General features: G+C 50.1%; 3 protein-coding genes across 4 annotated transcripts; 2 read left to right on the top strand and 1 right to left on the bottom strand.

Moving 5' to 3' along the window:
• Window positions 1-346: 346 nt before the first annotated feature.
• LRRC52 (leucine rich repeat containing 52) lies at window positions 347-3,503 on the top strand. The gene is made up of 2 exons (XM_071565551.1): window positions 347-986; window positions 3,247-3,503. Exons 1-2 carry the CDS (start codon window positions 350-352, stop codon window positions 3,501-3,503), a joined length of 894 nt encoding a protein of 297 aa, XP_071421652.1. The 5' UTR covers window positions 347-349.
• Window positions 3,504-4,684: 1,181 nt separating this feature from the next.
• Window positions 4,685-10,573, top strand: MGST3 (microsomal glutathione S-transferase 3). 2 transcript variants are annotated; one of them, XM_071565884.1, is made up of 7 exons: window positions 5,251-5,519; window positions 5,605-5,709; window positions 7,338-7,461; window positions 8,508-8,581; window positions 9,226-9,283; window positions 9,932-10,004; window positions 10,360-10,573. In XM_071565884.1, exons 3-7 carry the CDS (start codon window positions 7,345-7,347, stop codon window positions 10,485-10,487), a joined length of 450 nt encoding a protein of 149 aa, XP_071421985.1. In that variant the 5' UTR covers window positions 5,251-5,519; window positions 5,605-5,709; window positions 7,338-7,344; the 3' UTR covers window positions 10,488-10,573. The 2 variants fall into 2 exon arrangements, with proteins under 2 accessions (XP_071421984.1, XP_071421985.1); XM_071565883.1 differs by lacking the exons at window positions 5,251-5,519; window positions 5,605-5,709 and adding an exon at window positions 4,685-4,792.
• A 211-nt stretch (window positions 10,574-10,784) lies between these two features.
• ALDH9A1 (aldehyde dehydrogenase 9 family member A1) lies at window positions 10,785-18,699 on the bottom strand. The gene is made up of 11 exons (XM_071565881.1): window positions 18,479-18,699; window positions 17,627-17,772; window positions 16,420-16,549; window positions 15,990-16,124; window positions 15,320-15,516; window positions 14,411-14,551; window positions 13,511-13,699; window positions 12,889-12,976; window positions 12,392-12,533; window positions 11,767-11,879; window positions 10,785-11,662 (listed from the first exon to the last, which is right to left on the bottom strand). Exons 1-11 carry the CDS (start codon window positions 18,657-18,659, stop codon window positions 11,568-11,570), a joined length of 1,557 nt encoding a protein of 518 aa, XP_071421982.1. The 5' UTR covers window positions 18,660-18,699; the 3' UTR covers window positions 10,785-11,567.
• Window position 18,700: the final 1 nt, after the last annotated feature.

Genomic DNA, 18,700 nt, shown 5'->3' with positions numbered 1-18,700 from the left:
GGACTGTTCATGCTCTCCCTACACAGTTCCCATACTCTTATCCCACACACAGCTTCCCACACCTCCACTCAGCTGGAAGCAGGTCAGCGAGGTCACGGTGCTGTCCCTGAAACCAGGCAGCTTCTGCAAGCCACTGACATCACGGAGGTGTCACCTGGCAGGGATGCTCCAGCCACTGTTCCACACTTGCTGATGTAAAAACCAGGCTCGGTTTCCAGCTGGGCACTCTGCCAAGGGGTCAGATGAGCCACAGACACAAAGTGCTTCTCGACTTGTAGCTGGGCACCTCCTCAGCACAGCTTCCATAGGGCTGCTTGCAGTCAGTCCCCAAAGGACTGAGCTGCCTGGAATGTTTCAAACCATGTCTCCTCCCAGGAGACCGTGGCCCCTGAGCCTCCTGTTTCTTTTGGGGATGGGCATGGCATCAAAGAGGATCAACTGCCCAAGCAGGTGTAGCTGTGAGTACCTGGAAGTGAACTGCACCAGGCAGCAGTTGCTGGAGTTCCCTGCAGACATCCCTCTGGACACCAGGCAGCTGATTCTGGTGGCAAACAACATCTCATATCTGCCAGCAGTGGAATTGAGCTTCCTGGCTGATTTGGTGTACCTGGACTGCAGCAAGAACCTCTTGGGGGATGACTTGGATTTCACTTTCATTGGCGTGGCCAAGCTTGTCTATCTGGATCTCAGCTTCAACAACCTCACACAGGTCACCTTCAGCACCTTCTCACACCTCCTCAGCCTGGTGGTGCTGAAGATCTCAGACAATCCCTACCTTGTGGCCATTGAGAAGGATGCTTTCACCAACAACACCTGGCTGAGGCACCTGGATGTGAGCCGGACAGGCTTAACATTCCTGGACACCAGCACCGTCCAGGACCTGCCCAACCTGAGATTTCTGGGGCTCAGTGACAACCTGTGGCACTGCAACTGTTCCTTTTTGGACTTCATCACCTGGATGACAGAGAGCAACGTTCATTTTCCAGGTGAGAGCTCTGTGAGCAGGATCTCCCAGCTCCACAGATCTGTATTGAATGGAGTGAGTGCTGTTTTCTCTCCCAAAAGTTCAGCTTATGGGGCTGTACCACTGCATGTCATCTGTGGGTTCCATCTTCTGCTGTTGCACAAACCAGGGATGGGAGAAGTCCACACATGGACAGTCATACTTGCTCACATGCTCAGGGCAGTCAGGGAGGTGTAGCCTGTAGCTGGGAAATTGCTGCTGCTCTAAAACACCTGGATCCAACCTCAGGTGTCCCTGTGCCTGCAAGTCACTGCCCCCCATGGCTGCAGTGCCAAGAATGAGGATCCCAACACAGCCCTGGTGAGATATGCACTGGGAAAACTGCTGCTCTGAATTTCCTGCCTTGTCTCCATTCCAAAATCAGCTATTTCCCATCTTGAGTGATTCTACAACTGGGCTGTGGACACATCAAGGTAGGGTGATCACAAATTCCCTTTCACAGAAAAATGCTGGTCCCAAGGGCAAAGCTTTGTTCTGCAGCTGCAGCACGTGAACTTGTTTTTTCTAAATTGGAAAGAAACAACACAGCATGTAGAAAAGAGGAAAGCTTTGGTTTCAGTAATGCAGAACATGATGGTGAGAGGCAGCTGCAAGAGAGAAATTGTTTAAGAAAGTCTGTCCATTGAAAAAGAAAAGGCCACAAAAGAACGCAAGGGGAGAAAAGGGAAGGGCAAGTGGAAGCTGGTGGTAAGGAAGAACAAAATTAAAGATATCTTTGTGTCTTGATTAGATGCAGTAAGCTCCCTACACACAGTAAAATGGGTTTTCCTACATAGAGGTTACAGGCAGTTATGGAACAGTGTAATAAAGTACAGCTCTTTGCAATGAGATTAGAGATAACCCACTGAACCCTGCAACAGGAGATTAAAGCTCATTGCAGGCAGTTGGGTAGGGCAGGAGCAGCAAAAGGAAGTGGCAGCAAAGACTGGAGGTGTAAGTCTGGATCCCTACCCTTTGCTCTGGAAAATGTAAAAGCCAAAGAAACCAGGGAGCCCACAGAGGCTGTTTCTGCCATGTTCAGCTTTGCTGTGTCCCAGTGAGATGCTGTGGGACAGTCCACAGGAGGCTGTGTGTCTGGAGGGCTGCTGGAAAGTGTGCATAGGCTGGACACCCTGTATTGCAAACATCCATCTGCCTTGGGCAGAGAAAGGAAACTCCTTCTTCATCAGGATAGGCAGCCCTAAACTGAGGGTTGTTCTAGGGGCTGATAGCTCCAGTGCAAAGGGACAATGGGACAGAGCCCTGGAATTTGCTGCAAGCAGATCCCCACCCTGGCCTTCAAAAAACTACTGATGCTTCATGAGGGGCTGACACGAAGTTGCTTAAGTTTGGATGGATTTGGATAATAGAGAGATACAAGATCTCAAGTTTTACTCAGAACCATTAGACAGATCAGTGTGAACAGCAGTGACATCTCTCACATGCAATACAAAGTCATGTAATATAAATCTCCCCTCCTCTGCTCCCTTTTCCCCAGGCCCTTCCATCCTGAGCACCAAGCAGTGCCCAGCCTGTGTCCAGCACAGTGTCTGGGGGGTTCCAAGCCTGAAAATGAAGGAGAGGGCCATGGCTGAGGGCACACTCAGCTTCCACAGGCACCACACTCATCCCTCACTTACTTGAGGGGAAACGGCCAGCGTGTTTTATTACTTCAAGTATTCAATATGACAGGGTATAGTTGTTATTTCAGTGAAACTGAATCACTGATGAGTTGCCTCTGCCTCTCTCACACAGCAGGTAAGGCTGTGCCGAACTGCAAACCACCCTAGTTGTCAAATGAGCAGCAGCCTCATTATTCCAGAATAATTTAGACTGTATCACTTCAGAAGGTGCTTGAGAATAAGAAAACCAACACACACAGGTGTTCTTACATGAAGATGAAAGTGCTCAATCAGCAGAGATGAGCAGTGCAGGGGCAGCAGTTTGCCGCAGTGGCATAATCTAGTGGGAAGTATTTTCTGTGGAAGCAACACCACAGAAATCGTTCTGGCAACCTGGGAATTATGTTTTGGCATAGGTTTAGCATGGGTTTGGGACGGGTTTGGCTGTCAGATTTTACCCAAGCCATGGAGACAGTGGAGTGTGAAGACTTTTTTCAATCATTTAGCAAACTCCCCCACCATTTTTTCTATCAGGACTCGTGTTCACTAAAGCTTTAGACACAGGCTAGAGAGGCTTTAGACACAGGCTACAGAGTCTTACTTTTGCTTCTGCCTCTGCAGATGCTGACAACATCACCTGCTACAGCCCAGAAGGCCTGCGAGCCCTGAGGATGCCAGCAGTGGAGGCACAGCTTCACTTCAGCTGCCTGACCCAGCTGTACAAGCAAGACTATGTCTTTCTGTGCCTCATTGGCTTCTGCATATTCCTTGCTGGCACCATGACAGCCTGGCTGGCTGGCATCTGTGCTGTTACCTATGAAGTCCATTTTTCAAAGGGAGGGGAAGAGGAAGAGGAGGAGGAAGACACAGCCTCTTAGGATCAGCTCTTCTGAAGTCTCATTGTGGGAATCAAAGGCAGGCCCCTCCTGCCTGATTTCCCACATTCCAGATGCTATTTTTTAATTTTTTTTTTTGGAAGTGAAATAAAACTGCAAGGGGAGGAAGTCTCTGTGCTCCACTTTCACTTGCTGTGCTACTACCCCTACTTTTCTTCTGCCAGTGGGACTCAGGACATTGGCAAAATATTCATGGTGGGGGCGGGAGGGGTGTGAGAGGTGTGCACAGTGCCAGACATTTCCATTCCTGCTTTACCTTGAGACCACAGAAAAGCAGGGACATATGGACTGGCTTGACTGAAATACTGGTAAGGCCCTGGCACTGTGTTGTAGCCAGAGAGTTCACTAGGCTCTTTGTGGCCAGAAAGCCCATCAGAGCTTACTGGGACCAGCCTAGAGAGCTTACTGGAGTCCCAGGAAAGCCAAGAACTTTCTGCTGTGGAAAGGCAATGAAATCAAACCCAGGACTTTTATGGCCTGGGATCCCACTAGTTCTTGCTTTCTTCCCCATTACACCAGCAACAGCAGAAAAACCCTCTGTCTCTCTGCAGCTGGACCCGCTTTACCTTCTTCACCTATTTATGTGCATTTATGGAACTGGAAAGTTCAGGTCTGATTTTGTGTCACATAACCTAAAACTGGATTTTTTTTAAGTAAAAACTACTGCTTACACACTCTCCAAGTATTCGTGGAAATGGCTCGTGCGTCCATCCCAAAGTGCCAGATCTGAATCTACAGACTAGAATAAAGGGAGATGCAAATAAGCTCCTTCTTACCACTAGCACTAGAATTGCCAAGGGAAGTATCTGCTTACACGACCATGCACATTCTCTCCACACTTGAAACATTGGCTGCTTCATCTGTCCCTAACAGGGTCTGGTGAAGTAAAAGGGAAAAGCAGGAGATTGCAGCAAGCACGGAACAAATTACCAAACTTAGAGCCATTAAACTGCAGACTGCGAACGAGAGCTGAGATCTATCAAATCTATAACAGCTATGACAAAAAGGACGAGGAGCGGGCAGGGAAGTGCTGCGGGATAACGATGTTTGTGTCCTGGGGATACGTGCAGAGCTGGCGGAGAAGACCAGCAGGGAGGGAAAACGCGTCTTACAGATACTCTTCTCTCGCAGTGAGACTGATCGTGCCTGGCCGAGCCCCGGGGCCCCGCCTGCGGGCGGTGCTGCGGGCGGGCCGGCCCCGCTGCCGCTCCTGCTCCTGCTCCGTCCTCGGCTCCGTCCCCGACTCCAACTCCGTCCCGCAGCGCGCCGAGGTGAGTGCGAGACGGGGCACCCCGGGAGCGGGGTCGTGGGGGACGAGGGGATGCTTCCAGGGCTTGGTTACGCAGGTTGTCCCGATGAGCTGTGTGGAAAATGGAGGAAGCACCGCGGACATCCTCCCACCGGAGGGAGGCTCCGGGGGAAGGTGGTGCGGGACGAGCAGGGCGCGGGGCTCTGTCTGCCCCCCGAACCAGCGGCTTAGGCGGAGCCTGTCCCCGCCTGACTTGGGAGGGCTCTGCCCTGGGAGCGAACGGGAGGGGGACGGGACGACGAAGGGTTTTCCTGTCGCGAGAGAAAGGCTGAGATCAAATCGGGTAATCCTGTCAGAATCCGCGCGTGGGTCTGCTCGAGGAGCCTTAATGCGCTTTGCTGACTCACAGTAGCTGCAGTGTTATGGCAAACTTGGGAAGAACTCTTTTTCTGCAGCAAAAGCACCTCCGGGAGCACTTCTGCTCTGGCTCTGTGCAATGTCGTGCTCCAGTCTCTTATTCGTGTGGCTCCAGCCTGAAATATCGCTGCGTGGAAAGTAGAAATTGAGTCTTGTGCCCTAGACTGTTCTTGTCAGCAAACCCCTTGCAGCTGGGGACAAAGGTTGCTGAAATCCTCGGGGCATCAGCATCCGGAAACGACCTCGAGGCATGTCGTGGGAGAGAGGCAGAAAGTCCTGGCTGACTTTGCAGTGCTTCATACGGCTCCCAATTAGTAGAGCAAAGGCTTGAGGTATACTTTTTTATGCCATTAGTGTACGAGTTGCAACTTTGTAACTCAATTGTGTTAACGCTTTGCTGTGCTCTTTGCTCCCAAGTTAAACCCCCAGGTTATAATCTAGTACTGGAAGATAAAATGCCTGGTTCTCCAACAACCTTGTAATTTGAAGGGGGGAAATGTGACCATCGACCTGCTCTGCTGGGTAGGAACATGTTCTGTTTTCAGTATGTCATCTGTCAAGTGCTAACCTCAATTACAGGTGCATGCATTTGACTTTTATTACTTTTTTAATGTTCTTATTGATAATTGTTTACCAGACTTGGTGTGGACAAAGCCAGTTGTTGTCTTCACCTTGCTCCATCAATAATAATCCCTTTGCAAATGAGAAATAAAGCCCCCTAGTCCTCGAAGGTCCCTTGTGAGGGGAAGGCTGTTTGCACTGCTTCTGTGAGATGGCCTCTTTTTCCCTCCAGTGACAGATTGTGCTGGTGGGAGAGCAGTAGACACCAAAACCTTGCTATATCATGGAGCCACCATCTGGAGACAGGCGGCAGCTGGGTTTGGTTTGGAGAGGGAATTATCTTGGTGCTGGAGGGAGGTCTCTGCTGTCTTCTGCTCTGCTGTGTCACGCACCTCCCTCTTGGGTAACCCAGACAACTTCTGAGGCTTGGGATTGCGCATGATGATTGTGGGGAAGGACCCTTGAGTGCTCTTGCAGCTGGGAGGGAGTGAGAGCGCTCTGTGTTGAGCAGGGCAGGCTGATGGGAGGTCTGGAAGGTGGGGAACAGGAAAGAGGGAGAATGTGCAATGCAGGGCAGCATGGCAGAGGCTGCAGGATGTGCCTTCTGCTCTGTGCTTCTGTCCCAGGCTGCCTGAGGAAGCACAGAACTGTTAAACAAAAGCCACGCAGGCCCTGGTGTCCCCTGCCACAGACTTGCTTGTGCAGATGTTGGTAAATACCAGCAGCTGTGTGTTGTTGGGGCTGTTCACTGCTTTGTGACTGAGAGGACGCCTGGGAGCTGTGGGGCCGAGCATCGCTCATCTGGCCAGTGCCTCTTTACCCAAAAGGTTTGGTTACTATGGCCATTGTGGTGACTTTTATTGGTATTCACCCTAGCAATACAAACTAACCATTCATGTAGCCCAGCTCTTGTCAATTCATGGGATTTTAGAGCCAGTTTGTATTTCTCTGTATTATAATTCCCAATTTACCTCTTATTCCAAGAGCTTGCACAGTTTCCTGTTGAGTTCATGAGAACCACCTGCCTTCACAGTGTCCCTTAGCACAGAGTTCCACAGGTCTGGTTCGCACTGCATGAAAAAACACCTTTCTTGGCTTGTTTCCAGTTTATTCCCTAACTTCATTTGGTGGCCCCTAGCTCTGGGGTTGGAAGGGGCCATGAGCAATCAGTTTTTTGTCCATGTCTCCAGAGCATCCCTGCAGCACAGTGCTACATGAGCTGATGGGACACAACTAGCACAGTGCTGCATGAGCTGATGGGACCCACTGCTGGTTTTTGTCCTGCTCAGAGCCACAGGCTGGACTAGTGCCCTCCAGACACCACCTCCCACCAGCGCTTAGGTGATTTTAAGGCTTGCTTGACAGGAGCTATGCAGAGACCTCTTGCTTTGTGCTGCTTAATACTCAGCAGGCTCCAAAAGCTGAAAATTCCCCCTCTCACCATTTCTCTCTTCCTTCAGCCAGTCGCCATGCTGGGAGGCCTCAGGTCCACACTCAGCAATTCTTCCTTGCACACATAGCCATGCTCAGCGTGCTGCCACTTCCCCAGTCACACCCCAAAATATTAACCTGCTCCCTTTCTCTGACAGCATCAAGATGGCTGTTCTCTCCAAGGAGTATGGCTACGTCATGCTGACCGGGGCTGCCAGCTTTGTCCTGGTCATGCACCTTGCTGTGAAGGTGGGCAAGGCCCGCAAGAAGTACAATGTGGAGGTGAGTGCTCAGGACAAGGGGATGGGAAGGCTGGAGCCTGTCTGCTGGGAGTATTGCAGACAAACCAGGTGACACCTTGGTTATTTTGGGGTGACTTGCTGGCATTTCCTGTTCTACCACACGGATGCAGAAGGGATAAAGCTGCCGTGGCTCTCCAGAACCCATGAGAGAGCTCAGGATCTGGGACATCAGGCACTTGGCACCAAGCTGAGACAGTCTGGCAACACCAATGGGCAAGAAACCACATGGCTGCAAATATGGCTGATGCAGCATTGGGGGCAAAGGGGTTGTAGTGGAACAGACCATGAGATTAGCTCAGTTGGTTGAAATTTGGTTGTAATAAGGCCAAGGTCATGGGTTCAATCCCCTGTGTGGGTGATTGACTTAAGAGTTGGACTCGATGATCTTTGTGGGTCCCTTCCAACTCAGAATAGTCTGTGATAATTAGGCCTGGATATCAGTGGAAGTGAAAGGGGTGTTTCTTGAACTCAGGAGCATGTGAGTCCTGTCACAGGAAGTCTTTCAAGGTGACCTTCCCTCAGCATCCATTGAGGAACCTTTAAGCCAGGCAGGGCTGTGGGCTGGGTGGGGTCAGCCGGTCCTGTTGTGAGTCAGGGCGATGGCATGCAGAGGCTGCTGTGCCACTTGGCTCCAGCACAATACCTCGAGCTCCTCTGCCCTTCGACACGGAAGTGACAAGCAGGGTTGGGCACAGGAACAGCCCTGGGTGCCTGTTGGGGTAATCCCACTCCTACTGTGTCAAGTTAGGATTGTACCAAATGTACCCAACGTGTATGGTGCACCAAGGGCTGGCTTTGAGGCTCAGGGAAGCCTCTGCAGCAGGTCCAGCAGTGAGGAAGGCAGTGACCTTGAACACTGCTTTTGTGGGCCATGAGCAAGGCTCTAACCTGTCATTGCAATCAGTCTTGCAAGCACCCAGGCAGCCCTGGGGAGAGGTGTTGCAGGGCATACTTCCTGTGCAGAACAGGCTCCCAAGGTCTAACTGTGCTTGCTCATGTTTTGCTGCTGGTTCATTTTTTTGGCAGTATCCAACCATGTACAGCACAGACCCTGAACATGGACGCATCTTCAACTGCATCCAGCGTGCACACCAGAACACGTGAGTAACATGTATGAACACAGGCCTTGAGACACACAGGGCCGTGGAGCAGCACCTACAGGTAGAGAGGTGCTGCTGCCATGTGCTTTGGTTTAGAACCAGTGCTTGTGGACAAAACACAGCCCCTGTAATGCTTAGCAGGAAGGCTGTGCTGGCTCTTCCCCAGGCCTTAAACCATGAGATGGGGCTGTGAAGCAGCCTTCTCTTTCCCAGTTCCCAGAAAGTTGCTTCCATGGGTGTATCTTAGGACACAAGGAGTCTTGTTTCCAGCCTGTCTGGGGGCTGCTGATCTGTTGCACTGGGTCTTCCTGGGTAAAGGCCAAAGTTGACCCAGCTCCTGTGGGCAGGCTGCAACATCAGAGGAGTGCTGAAGGCACAACTCCTGCATAGTGTTTAGATGTGGCTTAGGGCACAAAATGGAAAGAGTGAGTAGGTGGCCTTGGAGAGAGACACAGGCTAGGGAAAGTCCCTGAAAATCTGTGCATGCTCAGATCCCTTCTTTCCTCAGCTACAGCATTGAGCTCAGAGACTCATAACAGGCCCAAAGAGCCCTTGGGAGGGGATGCTCACAGTGTCTGCCCTTCTGGAGTTTCCTCTTTGTAAGCAACTTGAGCACAACACAACCTCCTCACTTTTATTTTCAGATTGGAAGCTTACCCTGCCTTCCTGTTCTTTTTAACCACTGGTGGAATCTACCACCCGGTAAGTGACACTGGTGCAGGTCTGAGTGACAGAACTCTGCTCTTGCTGCCTGAGTTGGGCAGGAGGCCAAGGTAGCCCCTTCACTAGCCATAGCACAGCAGTGGCCCTTCTAAAAATCCAGTTGTGCAGAGGATTTCACAGGTATTTATTAAACTCATTACTGCTGTTTCACCTATTAAACCCCTTTCCTTCCCCTAAGAGTGCCTTGTTAGACAAAGCAAAGCATTCACAGTCCACAAGTGTGAAAGGTCCCTCCATCCTTCTCTGCCTGATTCTTCCAAGCCCTACCAAAGGGGGTCAAAAAAACCTGGAGTATTTTTAACTGAAAGACACAGACAACTCAGGAGGAAGCAGGTGTGTGTGGGAGAGGTCAAAACCTTTGCCACGAAAAGACAAAGCAGGTCCTTCCTTAATACTGGAGAGGGAAGGAAGCAGCATAGGCACATCTGGAAAATGGGAGCCAGGTTGCAGCAAGCTATAAATTAAGAGGCAAGGGGAAAGAAAGTCTGGAACACCTCCTGACTTGGGGCAGCAGCTGCCCTTGGTCTGGCTCACCAACTGAACAGTTGTGAAATGAAATTTGGCACCTGCCGCCTGCATGACTTTGCTCAAGTCTCCAAAGTTTTAATGCTTCTCCTTTCTCTCCAGAGGGTTGCCACAGGGCTTGGCATCACCTGGATCATTGGGAGACTCCTTTATGCCTATGGCTACTACACAGGAGGTAGGTCATTACCCTGCAGCACACAGCGGGTACACGGAAACTCAAGTCTCCTACAGTGACCTTGAGGCTCTTTGCTCCAGCTCACCTTGAGGAGGCAGCATAAAACTTCCAGTGGGGTGTGGAGGAAAGGGTACAGGTCCATAGGCTGCTAATGCTGCAGCACACTCTTCCTGCTGATAGGAAGAGCAGTCATCCAATAGGGATAGCTCTGCTATGAGGGTAGGTACATGCCCTGGGCCGGTGCCTACTGTTTCACTTTGGGATTTATCCAGTTCCTTCTCCCCCTTTAATTTCCAGGATGGGCAAGTCTTTTAGTGATGGGCTGCTGAACTGACAAAACCTGCCTTTTTTCCAGATCCCAAAAACCGAAGGAGAGGGGCCATTGGCTCAGTGGCACTCCTTGGGCTACTGGGCACTGGAGTGTATTCAGCCTGCCAGCACCTGGGCTGGGTCTGCCAGGGGAACGGCTGCCCAAGAAGCTAAAGAGAGTTTTGTTCCATTTTCTTTTAGAATACTTCATGTGTTTTTTTTTGACTTTTCTCATTCAATAAAAAGTTGTTGATTCTGTATTTTCATTCTAAAGTTATGGAGCCTTTTGTTTAAGCTCTGCAGAATTCCAGAGTAACTTTGTTTTTTCAGGACTACAGAAATCTGCCTGTCAGGCAAAGAGGGTTTTTCTAGATTTTATGATTTTAGTGACTGAAAAGCAACCTTTCAACTTGTTTAACCCACAGAGCAGAAGCCCCAGTTCTGGACCCCTCAATTCTTGTCACTCTGTGCTAAGATGTTCCAGAGTTAGTATTTATTTGATTGTTAAAAAAGGATGTAGGCAAACATTTAGGGTTGTGTCTTCATTATGTGTAAAAAGAACAGTAAGTTTACAGGAAGGAAGCAAAATAACTTTCATTATACAGTGTTGGAGCTTGCTACCACTGCTCTGTGGAGGTGATTCTCAGGGCCATGCCCGTCCCAGGGAAAATCAGCCAACTCTCCCCACAATATTTTGTCCCACTTGTAAGTAAGGTACAGATAGGAAAAACAAAACTCATGGTTATAAGGGGGCTAGAGGGAATAAACAATCCCTTAAGGCTTTCATGTGCTCAAAGAATAGACAGAGCCTATAGCTACAGGGTATCAATGTGTCCAAGAGCTTACATGTGCACTGAGTAGAGCCCTACCTGTTAAGAAGCCAAAACTGAGTTGACCAAGGGTGGAAGGAAATGGGAATCAAGGCACACAGCACAGGAAGCAACCTGGGCCAGACCTTGGCCATTGACAAGCTTCTGGTAACACCTACTTAGCTGCAAGAGCTGCCAAAAGCCATAGTGGTGGCTCCTGCTTTGAGGTTCCCCTTGTCCACCAGACAGAACAGAGCAGGCCCATGGGACTGAGCCCTATGTGTACGTTCCCCCCTTGCAGGAGTAGGGTCGCTGGATGCTGCTCCAGCACTGTTCCCCCCAGGCACTGACAATTTTAGAGTACTCTAGTGCTGATCTACATGATCTACATCCCTTGCTGACAGACAGGAGCTGGCTGATGCTCCCTGAGCAGGACTTAGGGCCTCTAAAACACAGACTCCACATCACCCATCTCCACGCACACAGTCTTCAGCTGCGAGTAGTACTCAATGGCTGCCCGTCCGTTCTCCCTGCCGAATCCTGCCGGGAAGAGCCAGAAGTGAGAACACAGCTCCGGGCAGTGCCAGGTGCCACTCATACCCCCTATAACTGGCATGTACCAGGGAAGGTCAGACAGAGCTCACCTGATGATTTGTATCCTCCAAAAGGCAGTTCCACAGGGCTGGCATTGTAGTTGTTAATGAAGCACATTCCAGCCTTGAGAGCAGCCACTACCCTGTGAGCCTTCTGGATATCCCTGCAGGAAAAGGGCAATTCAGTTGGATCCCTTCCAATTCATCCACTCCTTCCCTGCCAGGTGACATCTCACTAAAGACAGGCCAGTGGGGCCTGGTCATTTTTGGAGCCCAACCTGCCCTACTCGGTCTGCTCCAAGGATGGAGCACCTATTCCCAAGGACACTAAAACTTGGTTTGATTTGTGAGGGCAGGACAAGGACACCAGCAATGTGGATTAGGGCAAGTGGCCAAAAGCAGCATGGCAGGCTCCTGGTGCATCCTGGAGACGCAGGAAGGCTGGCAGCAGGCCAGCACAGGCTGGGAGGAGTCCAAAGACAGCTGGTCCCACCCATCACTTCAGGAAAAACTAGGAGATATAGAGTAATTTACAGATTTCCCTTTTGGCACTCTGTTGCTCCGGCTTTTCTAGAAGATGCCCATGCTAAGACACTGCAAGAGGAGCATCAAGTTGTTGCAGTATTTCCCATCTCCCCTCCCTTAGAACATTTCCAGCAATGCTATGCAGTCATACCTGGTGAAGACACCCCCTGCCAGGCCGTATTTGGTGGCATTGGCTCTCTCCAAAACCTCCTCTTCTGTGTCAAAAGGCAGGATGGACATGACAGGCCCAAAGATCTCTTCCTTCACACACGTCATGTCATCTTTGCAGTTCCCTGAAAGCATGGCAGAGCACATGTGCTTCAGGAGGAAGAGCTATCAGCACAGCCTGTGCATTTAGCAACCCACACAGCCTTTGAAACAGTGCTCAGTGTCCACTGCACAGCCTCCCTGCAGAGGTGCAAGCCCCATCCTGTATCTCAAAAGCTACTAACTGCACAATTCCTGTGAGACACTCCAACAGCACAGATTTCTTTGGATGCAGTTCTTGGCAGCCTCGAGTACATCCGAGTGCTTGTCCACATGGTGGACACACACAGAGCCAGGTTATCCTGAACAAAGTTTTCTCTGGAAGAAACTCAGCAACATCCACATCCAAGTCCAGAGTACCATGAGCAGGAGGGATCATACCTAACACACAGGGTCGCATGTAGTAGCCGTTCTTCAGCTTCGGGTCATCTGGCACATACAGGTCCCCACCACACAGAACCTCTGCCCCCTGAAAAAGAGCCAAGCAGAAGGTAGGCAGGCACATCCAGGTGCATCCCCACCCAGCTGCTGCAGCTCTGCCTGGCCCTCATCCTATCCCAACAGGCCCTGCTAAAAAGTTTGTCCCTGTTTTTCTTATAAACCCATTTTATGTACTGAAATGCTGCAATCAGGTGTCCCTGGAGCCTTCTATTCTCCAGGCTGAACAACCCCAAGACTCAGCCTTTCCTCACAGGTGAGGTGCTCCAGCCTTCTGATAATTTTTGTGGCACTCCTCTGGATCTGACTCCATGACTTTTCAAGTACCATGGAGAGTGGCTTGGCAACTATATCAACTAATTCCCTCAGGACCCTGGGATGCACCCCATCAGGTCCCACAGACTTATATGTCCAGTGGCCCAAAACACCCATCAAGTAATTCAATCATAACAAAAAACCCAGCTTAACTGGGAAGGCACATGGCAGGAAAGCAGCTGCCAATCTGTTTGTCTCACAAGAGAGAGAGACACTTCAGAGCAGTCACAAGGCAGCATTACAGTCTCACCTGCTCCTTCGCCTGCTTGATAAAGCCCTGGACACGGTCCAGGTGGGGCCGGTTGATGAGGGCTCCCATCCGTGTGTCTTCCAAAAGTGGGTCTCCAATTTTGATTTTCTGGGTGCGTTTCACCACCTCCTTTGTGAAGGTATCCAAGATCTTCCTCTCCACAAACACCCGTGTGCCGTTGCAGCACACCTGAGACACAGGACAGGCTGATCAGAATAGGAAACACAGCACTCCACAGTCCTTCCCTGCCTGGATCCTACTACAGAGGTGCTCAGAATAGCCTCTCCACAGCTGCTACAACAGCTAACTAGTCCCTGAGGACAAGGAACATGAGATTACCCTGTGGCCCATGGCTGCACTGAACATAGTGGTTGCTGGACACAGTGGTTCTGATGCCACCAGGTGGCAAAAACACATCAGGTTAGCAGCAGCAGAGACCTTGAACTGACTTCTCAGTTCCCAGAAATGACACCGCTGAGCAAATTTGCCAACAGAATTACACAAAACTTGCAGCATTTGTGGATATCCCAAATTTTGACAGGCAAAGGTCCACAGTGCTGCAGCTCAGCACACTAGAATGGAAACTGCTGCCCCTCCAGAGGACACCAGCAGTGCCAGACTGGATCCCAGGACGCAGGAGCAGCTGTGCTGAGCTGAGTACTAGGTGTAAGGGAAGCTCCAGGTCTGGGAAGGACCAGGCATTGGCTAAGACACACTCTGCTGGGACACCCCGCCCTGGCTTCTGCAAGGGCACCTCTTCTAATCCTTCTTGACACGCATGTCAAGATGGGAGCTCCAGGGCATCTCTCACTAGGAAAGGCCACAGGCTGGCTCCACTGCCCAATTCTGAAACCTCCCTGCCTCTCTGGGAAGGACCGTTCATGCCCCACGGACACACACCTCGCCCTGAGTAAGAAAGTTGGCCATGAGGGCTCCATTCACAGCATTATCCAGGGAACAGTCCGAGAAGATGATAAGGGGGGATTTGCCTCCCAGCTCCAGGGTGACTGGCTTGATCCCTTTAGCTGCCATCTCCATGATCTGAGGAAAACAAGGACAGAAGAAACAAGTGACACACTGGCTAAGAGGGGGCTGATGGAGAGAGGCGAGAGCAACCCAAAGGGAGAGTTCATGAAGGGCCCTTCGCCAAGAGAAGCAGCAGGAAGGGCAAGCTGGGTTTCCCAGATGAGCTTAGTTCAGACTCAGGACAGCCTGAGAGAGTCTGGGGTTTGTTCATTTTTAAAGATAAAACCAACAGAAACTAGGGAGTCATTTGCAGAAGTCTCATGCTCAGTGTAAGCTGAGGACTACTGTAGCTGCATCTGTCACTGTACCCCACAAGTACACATATTAGGGAGCATTCAAGGGACAACATTTCTCCTCCTTCAAATCAGAATTTATTTCCAAAATATTTTAATATAAAATTTAAAGTGAGAAATTCACAGAAACCAACCTCTTGCTTAAAAACAGTAGGTTGTATACAGCTGAAGTGAATTATTACTGCCAGAAACACTTGCATATTTTCCCAGTGCTGCTGTTTTACATACCCTTCTCCCCATGTCAACACCCACTTAGGCAGCTCAGAGACTTCACTGCAACCAGGGGCTAAAGAATTGAAGATGACCAAGGGGTTCCTCTGAAAGGAACAAGTACCCAAGCACAGCAGGCTAACTGGATCCCCAGTGGCATCTCCTTCCTCAGCCCCAAAAATGCCAACTCACATCCTGTTTTTACAAGCCTCATGCAGAAAAGCTCAAGGAGGTATCGATAACAGACCCCTTCTGTCTTGAAGTGCAATAGTGTCTTTACCTTCATGCCAGTTGGCACACTGCCAGTGAAGGAGATTTTGGCCACATCTGGGTGATGACAGAGGAACTGGCCTGTGGTTGCCCCACCCTGCACCACATTGAAGAGCCCCTTGGGCACTCCAGCCTCTGTGAAGATCTCTGCCAACCTCACCACAGAAACAGGCGTGAAGGGAGAAGGCTTGAAGACCATTGCATTGCCTAAGGGAAACCAGACAGAGCCAAGGTGGGATTAACACCCAAACTGCTTTAGGGAAAAAACAAAACAAATCCTCACCTGACACAATGAGTTTGACTCAACAGATCCCAAAAGTTTCCCCCAAAAGAGAGGAAAAGGCTTTCAGCTGATCACTGCCAACTAGGAAAAGGGTGCACTTCCTCTTGGGAAGGGCTGGGGAAGATGGGGCTGCTGCTCCTGCCCCGTAGACATTTCCAGAGGCTTTCCTCTTCTGGTACAAAGCCAAGCTATCATCATTTTTCATGATGCACTCCTGCCCTCAGCATCTGAGATATTCCTGCTTTCATTTCCTTTCCCTTCCTGCCAGAGCAACAGCCTGAAGGTTCTGCTGATCCTTCAACACTTCAAGGTAACCTTAGACTTTATACCCCAAATCATTCTCCCCCACAGGACTGTTTGGTTTGAAAAGATATTTGTGTGGGCAGGACTCCATTACCGCAAGCCAAGGCTGGGCCAGCCTTCCAGCAGGCAATCTGGAAAGGGTAATTCCAGGCTCCAATCCCAACACACACCCCGAGTGGTTCTCTCCGAGTGTACCCAAAGCATCCCCCAGGAAGCTGGATATGTTCACCTGCAAAGAAACAGTCAGAAGGTAAAAAAGAGCAAAGCCCCTTCCTCTTCCAGGGGTCAGATCTGGCTTTGCTTGGGAACAGAGTTTTACCCCAACAAGCTCACAGAAAAGGTGTGGGAGTGCCTACAGAGCATGGCAGAATCAGGTAGAGAACTCTCAAAATCCTTCCAAGATATTCAGAAAAAGGAATGGTTCATCTCTTAGAGAAATCATCAGCAAAGACAGCCTTGTGCCATTGGAGTTACCAGGGAATGCAGGACAGAAAGCAAAGAGGAAACTCCAGTAACATCCTCACCAGCCAGAGATCCTGCCAGCCCTGCATAATACTCCAGGCACTGCCAGGATATGTCGATGTCCACTCTGGCTTCAAAGATGGACTTCCCATTGTTGATGGTTTCCATGGTAGCAATTTCTTCTCTCTGCTCCTGTGAGAGGTACAGGACAGAGACAACACATTAAAGAAGCCCACAGCAGAACTCCACAAGGAGACAGCCGCTTCACAAGCATGTAAGTCCCAAATATGACTCTGACATGAGAAATTGTCATCTCCAAAAGGGACCTTCTCAATTCCTATATATCAATATCCCAGTGGTGACTGAATGCAGGGGAATGTCAAAGAGAAAGGTGCTGGGGTTCATTGCTAGTCCAGTCTTGCTTAACATCCCTGTTTATCTAAGACATGAACAAACATGAACTTAGAAGCTGGCTGGCAAACAATAATTAGAATTCACAGAACTAAATTGGGAAGAAGAGCAAACAGCAAGATCAGGATGGAACCAGATTTAGTGAAGGACAGACAAAGCAACATAGCTAGTGACAAGCCAGCTCCCAGGCAGAAATATTATCCTCCTGTGGAAGTCTGGCAGGAACAGGAAATTGGCAGAAAGAAAACAGTTTTCTCATGACATATACACACTGGGGAAAAAAATTCTGAGTTCTCACAAATATGTGCCTTTATGGAGACTAATTTTGATGCCCAAGCACATGTTATCCCACAGAGGAGTTTGTGATAAAGCTCATTTATGTGTATCCTCTCCCATGGTATTATCTGATAAAAACCAGTATTCCTACTTTCTCATATTACCAAGACACACTTCAGTCACATGACAACAGCCTCCAACAAGCCAAAAGTTCAACAATGCATGTTATGCAACTTCAGCTTTGAAATCATGTGCAGTTAATCTTTGGAGTTATTAAAAGAAGCACAAGCCCTGTAAGATGTCAACTTGATGGCTTCAGTTTTATGTCTTCTAACAGAATTAAGCTGAGAAGGCACACACTGGCCTTGAATCCAGTGATAAGACTGAAGTCACACAAATGGGTGCTGAATCCAGTGATAAGAGCAAAGCCCTGCCCAAGCAGTCTCCTGTCTCTTCTGGCCAAAGGTGGATTTTAACTCCTGAGCTCCTTTTGGAAGCCCCCAACAGCCACAATAACTCACAAGGAAGCTCACAGGCAGAATCCCTCCTCCTTAAAAGATGTGGAGAGCTCTCACAACATACCCGGATAATTCTGGCAGCCTCCAGCATCACCCTGCATCGCTCCATGCCAGACATCTGACTCCATATTTTAAAGGCAGCCTTTGCACTCTGCACAGCCAGATCAACTTCCTTCTCCCCAGAGCAGGGCAGCTTGCATAGCACACGACCTGGGCACATTTTAAACATGGAATAAGTAAGATGGAAGTCTCAGAAAAAGGGCTCAGAACGTGGTTTATCTTGTACCAAACTCCAAATACTTCAGTCCAGCCACCCATACGAGCTGCAGAACTTCCCCCATGGTTCCCACTAAACCCCAGTGATTTTTAATTTGCTATAAAAATGCTGCAATTCAGCTTGTCTGAATTAAAAGAGAGGGGCCATTTTCCGCAGCCCAGCTCTAGTTACTAATTAGCTCCAATTGTTACAAAATTCCTGTATTTCCCCGTGGAGTTTGTTACACTTCTACCACCATCTTCAGGACTCCGTTACACATTCCTTAGTGCGGTAAACACTCGAAGTGATCCCGCTGAACCCTACATACTAATAACTAAAAATAAATAACTTTAGAGATACATAATTCCTGGGGTTTTGCCAAGCTCAAGGCACCACTGGATTTTTTTGCCTGACCGACAATGAGAGCTAATTTCTGCTGTTAAAAGACTAACGATGGCCAAACGCTGCCGGCAGCGAAGCCACCAAAGCACGGTGGCTCAGGCGCAGCAGGGCGTGCAGGACACCTGCACAGGTGGCACCCAGGTGAGCTGTGCAAAGCAGAGCGCACCCAGCCCTCGCAGAGAGGTACCACGGAGGCTCCCCCGTGCACCGGCCCCTCAGCGCAGGGTTTCCCCCACTCCAGGCGGCTGCGGGCGGTACCTGTGGCCGGCTCATACACCTCCTCCACCTGGCCGCCGTCGGCGGGCTGGACGCGGGCGCCCGCCCGGTAGTTGAGGGGCTGCTGGATGGTGACGGTGCCGGTCGCGCTGCTCATGGCGAGGCTGGGAGCGAGTGCGCAGAGCCGGGGGAGGAGGGTGGGCAGCCGGGTCTGTGCCAACATCGATGGGATCCCGAGAGGCGCCGCGGCGAGAGGCACCGCCT

Source organism: Pithys albifrons, chromosome 10, assembly GCF_047495875.1.
Source record: "Pithys albifrons albifrons isolate INPA30051 chromosome 10, PitAlb_v1, whole genome shotgun sequence".
NCBI lineage: Eukaryota > Metazoa > Chordata > Aves > Passeriformes > Thamnophilidae > Pithys > Pithys albifrons.
The sequence above is the reverse complement of the archived record's forward strand: the minus strand, read 5'-3'. Positions and strand labels throughout refer to the sequence as shown.

Coding starts and splice junctions, on each gene's coding strand:
- LRRC52 (XM_071565551.1), top strand. CDS start 350: ATGTTTCAAACCATGTCTCCTCCCAGGAGACCGTGGCCCCTGAGCCTC. Junction 987..3,246: donor GAGCAACGTTCATTTTCCAG/GTGAGAGCTCTG, acceptor CTGCCTCTGCAG/ATGCTGACAACATCACCTGC.
- MGST3 (XM_071565883.1), top strand. CDS start 7,345: ATGGCTGTTCTCTCCAAGGAGTATGGCTACGTCATGCTGACCGGGGCT. Junction 7,462..8,507: donor GCAAGAAGTACAATGTGGAG/GTGAGTGCTCAG, acceptor TTTTTTTGGCAG/TATCCAACCATGTACAGCAC. Junction 8,582..9,225: donor CAGCGTGCACACCAGAACAC/GTGAGTAACATG, acceptor TTTTATTTTCAG/ATTGGAAGCTTACCCTGCCT.
- ALDH9A1 (XM_071565881.1), bottom strand. CDS start 18,659: ATGTTGGCACAGACCCGGCTGCCCACCCTCCTCCCCCGGCTCTGCGCA. Junction 16,550..17,626: donor AGGCTGCCAGAATTATCCGG/GTATGTTGTGAG, acceptor TACCTCTCACAG/GAGCAGAGAGAAGAAATTGC. Junction 15,517..15,989: donor TGGCCCAGCCTTGGCTTGCG/GTAATGGAGTCC, acceptor GGTTTCCCTTAG/GCAATGCAATGGTCTTCAAG.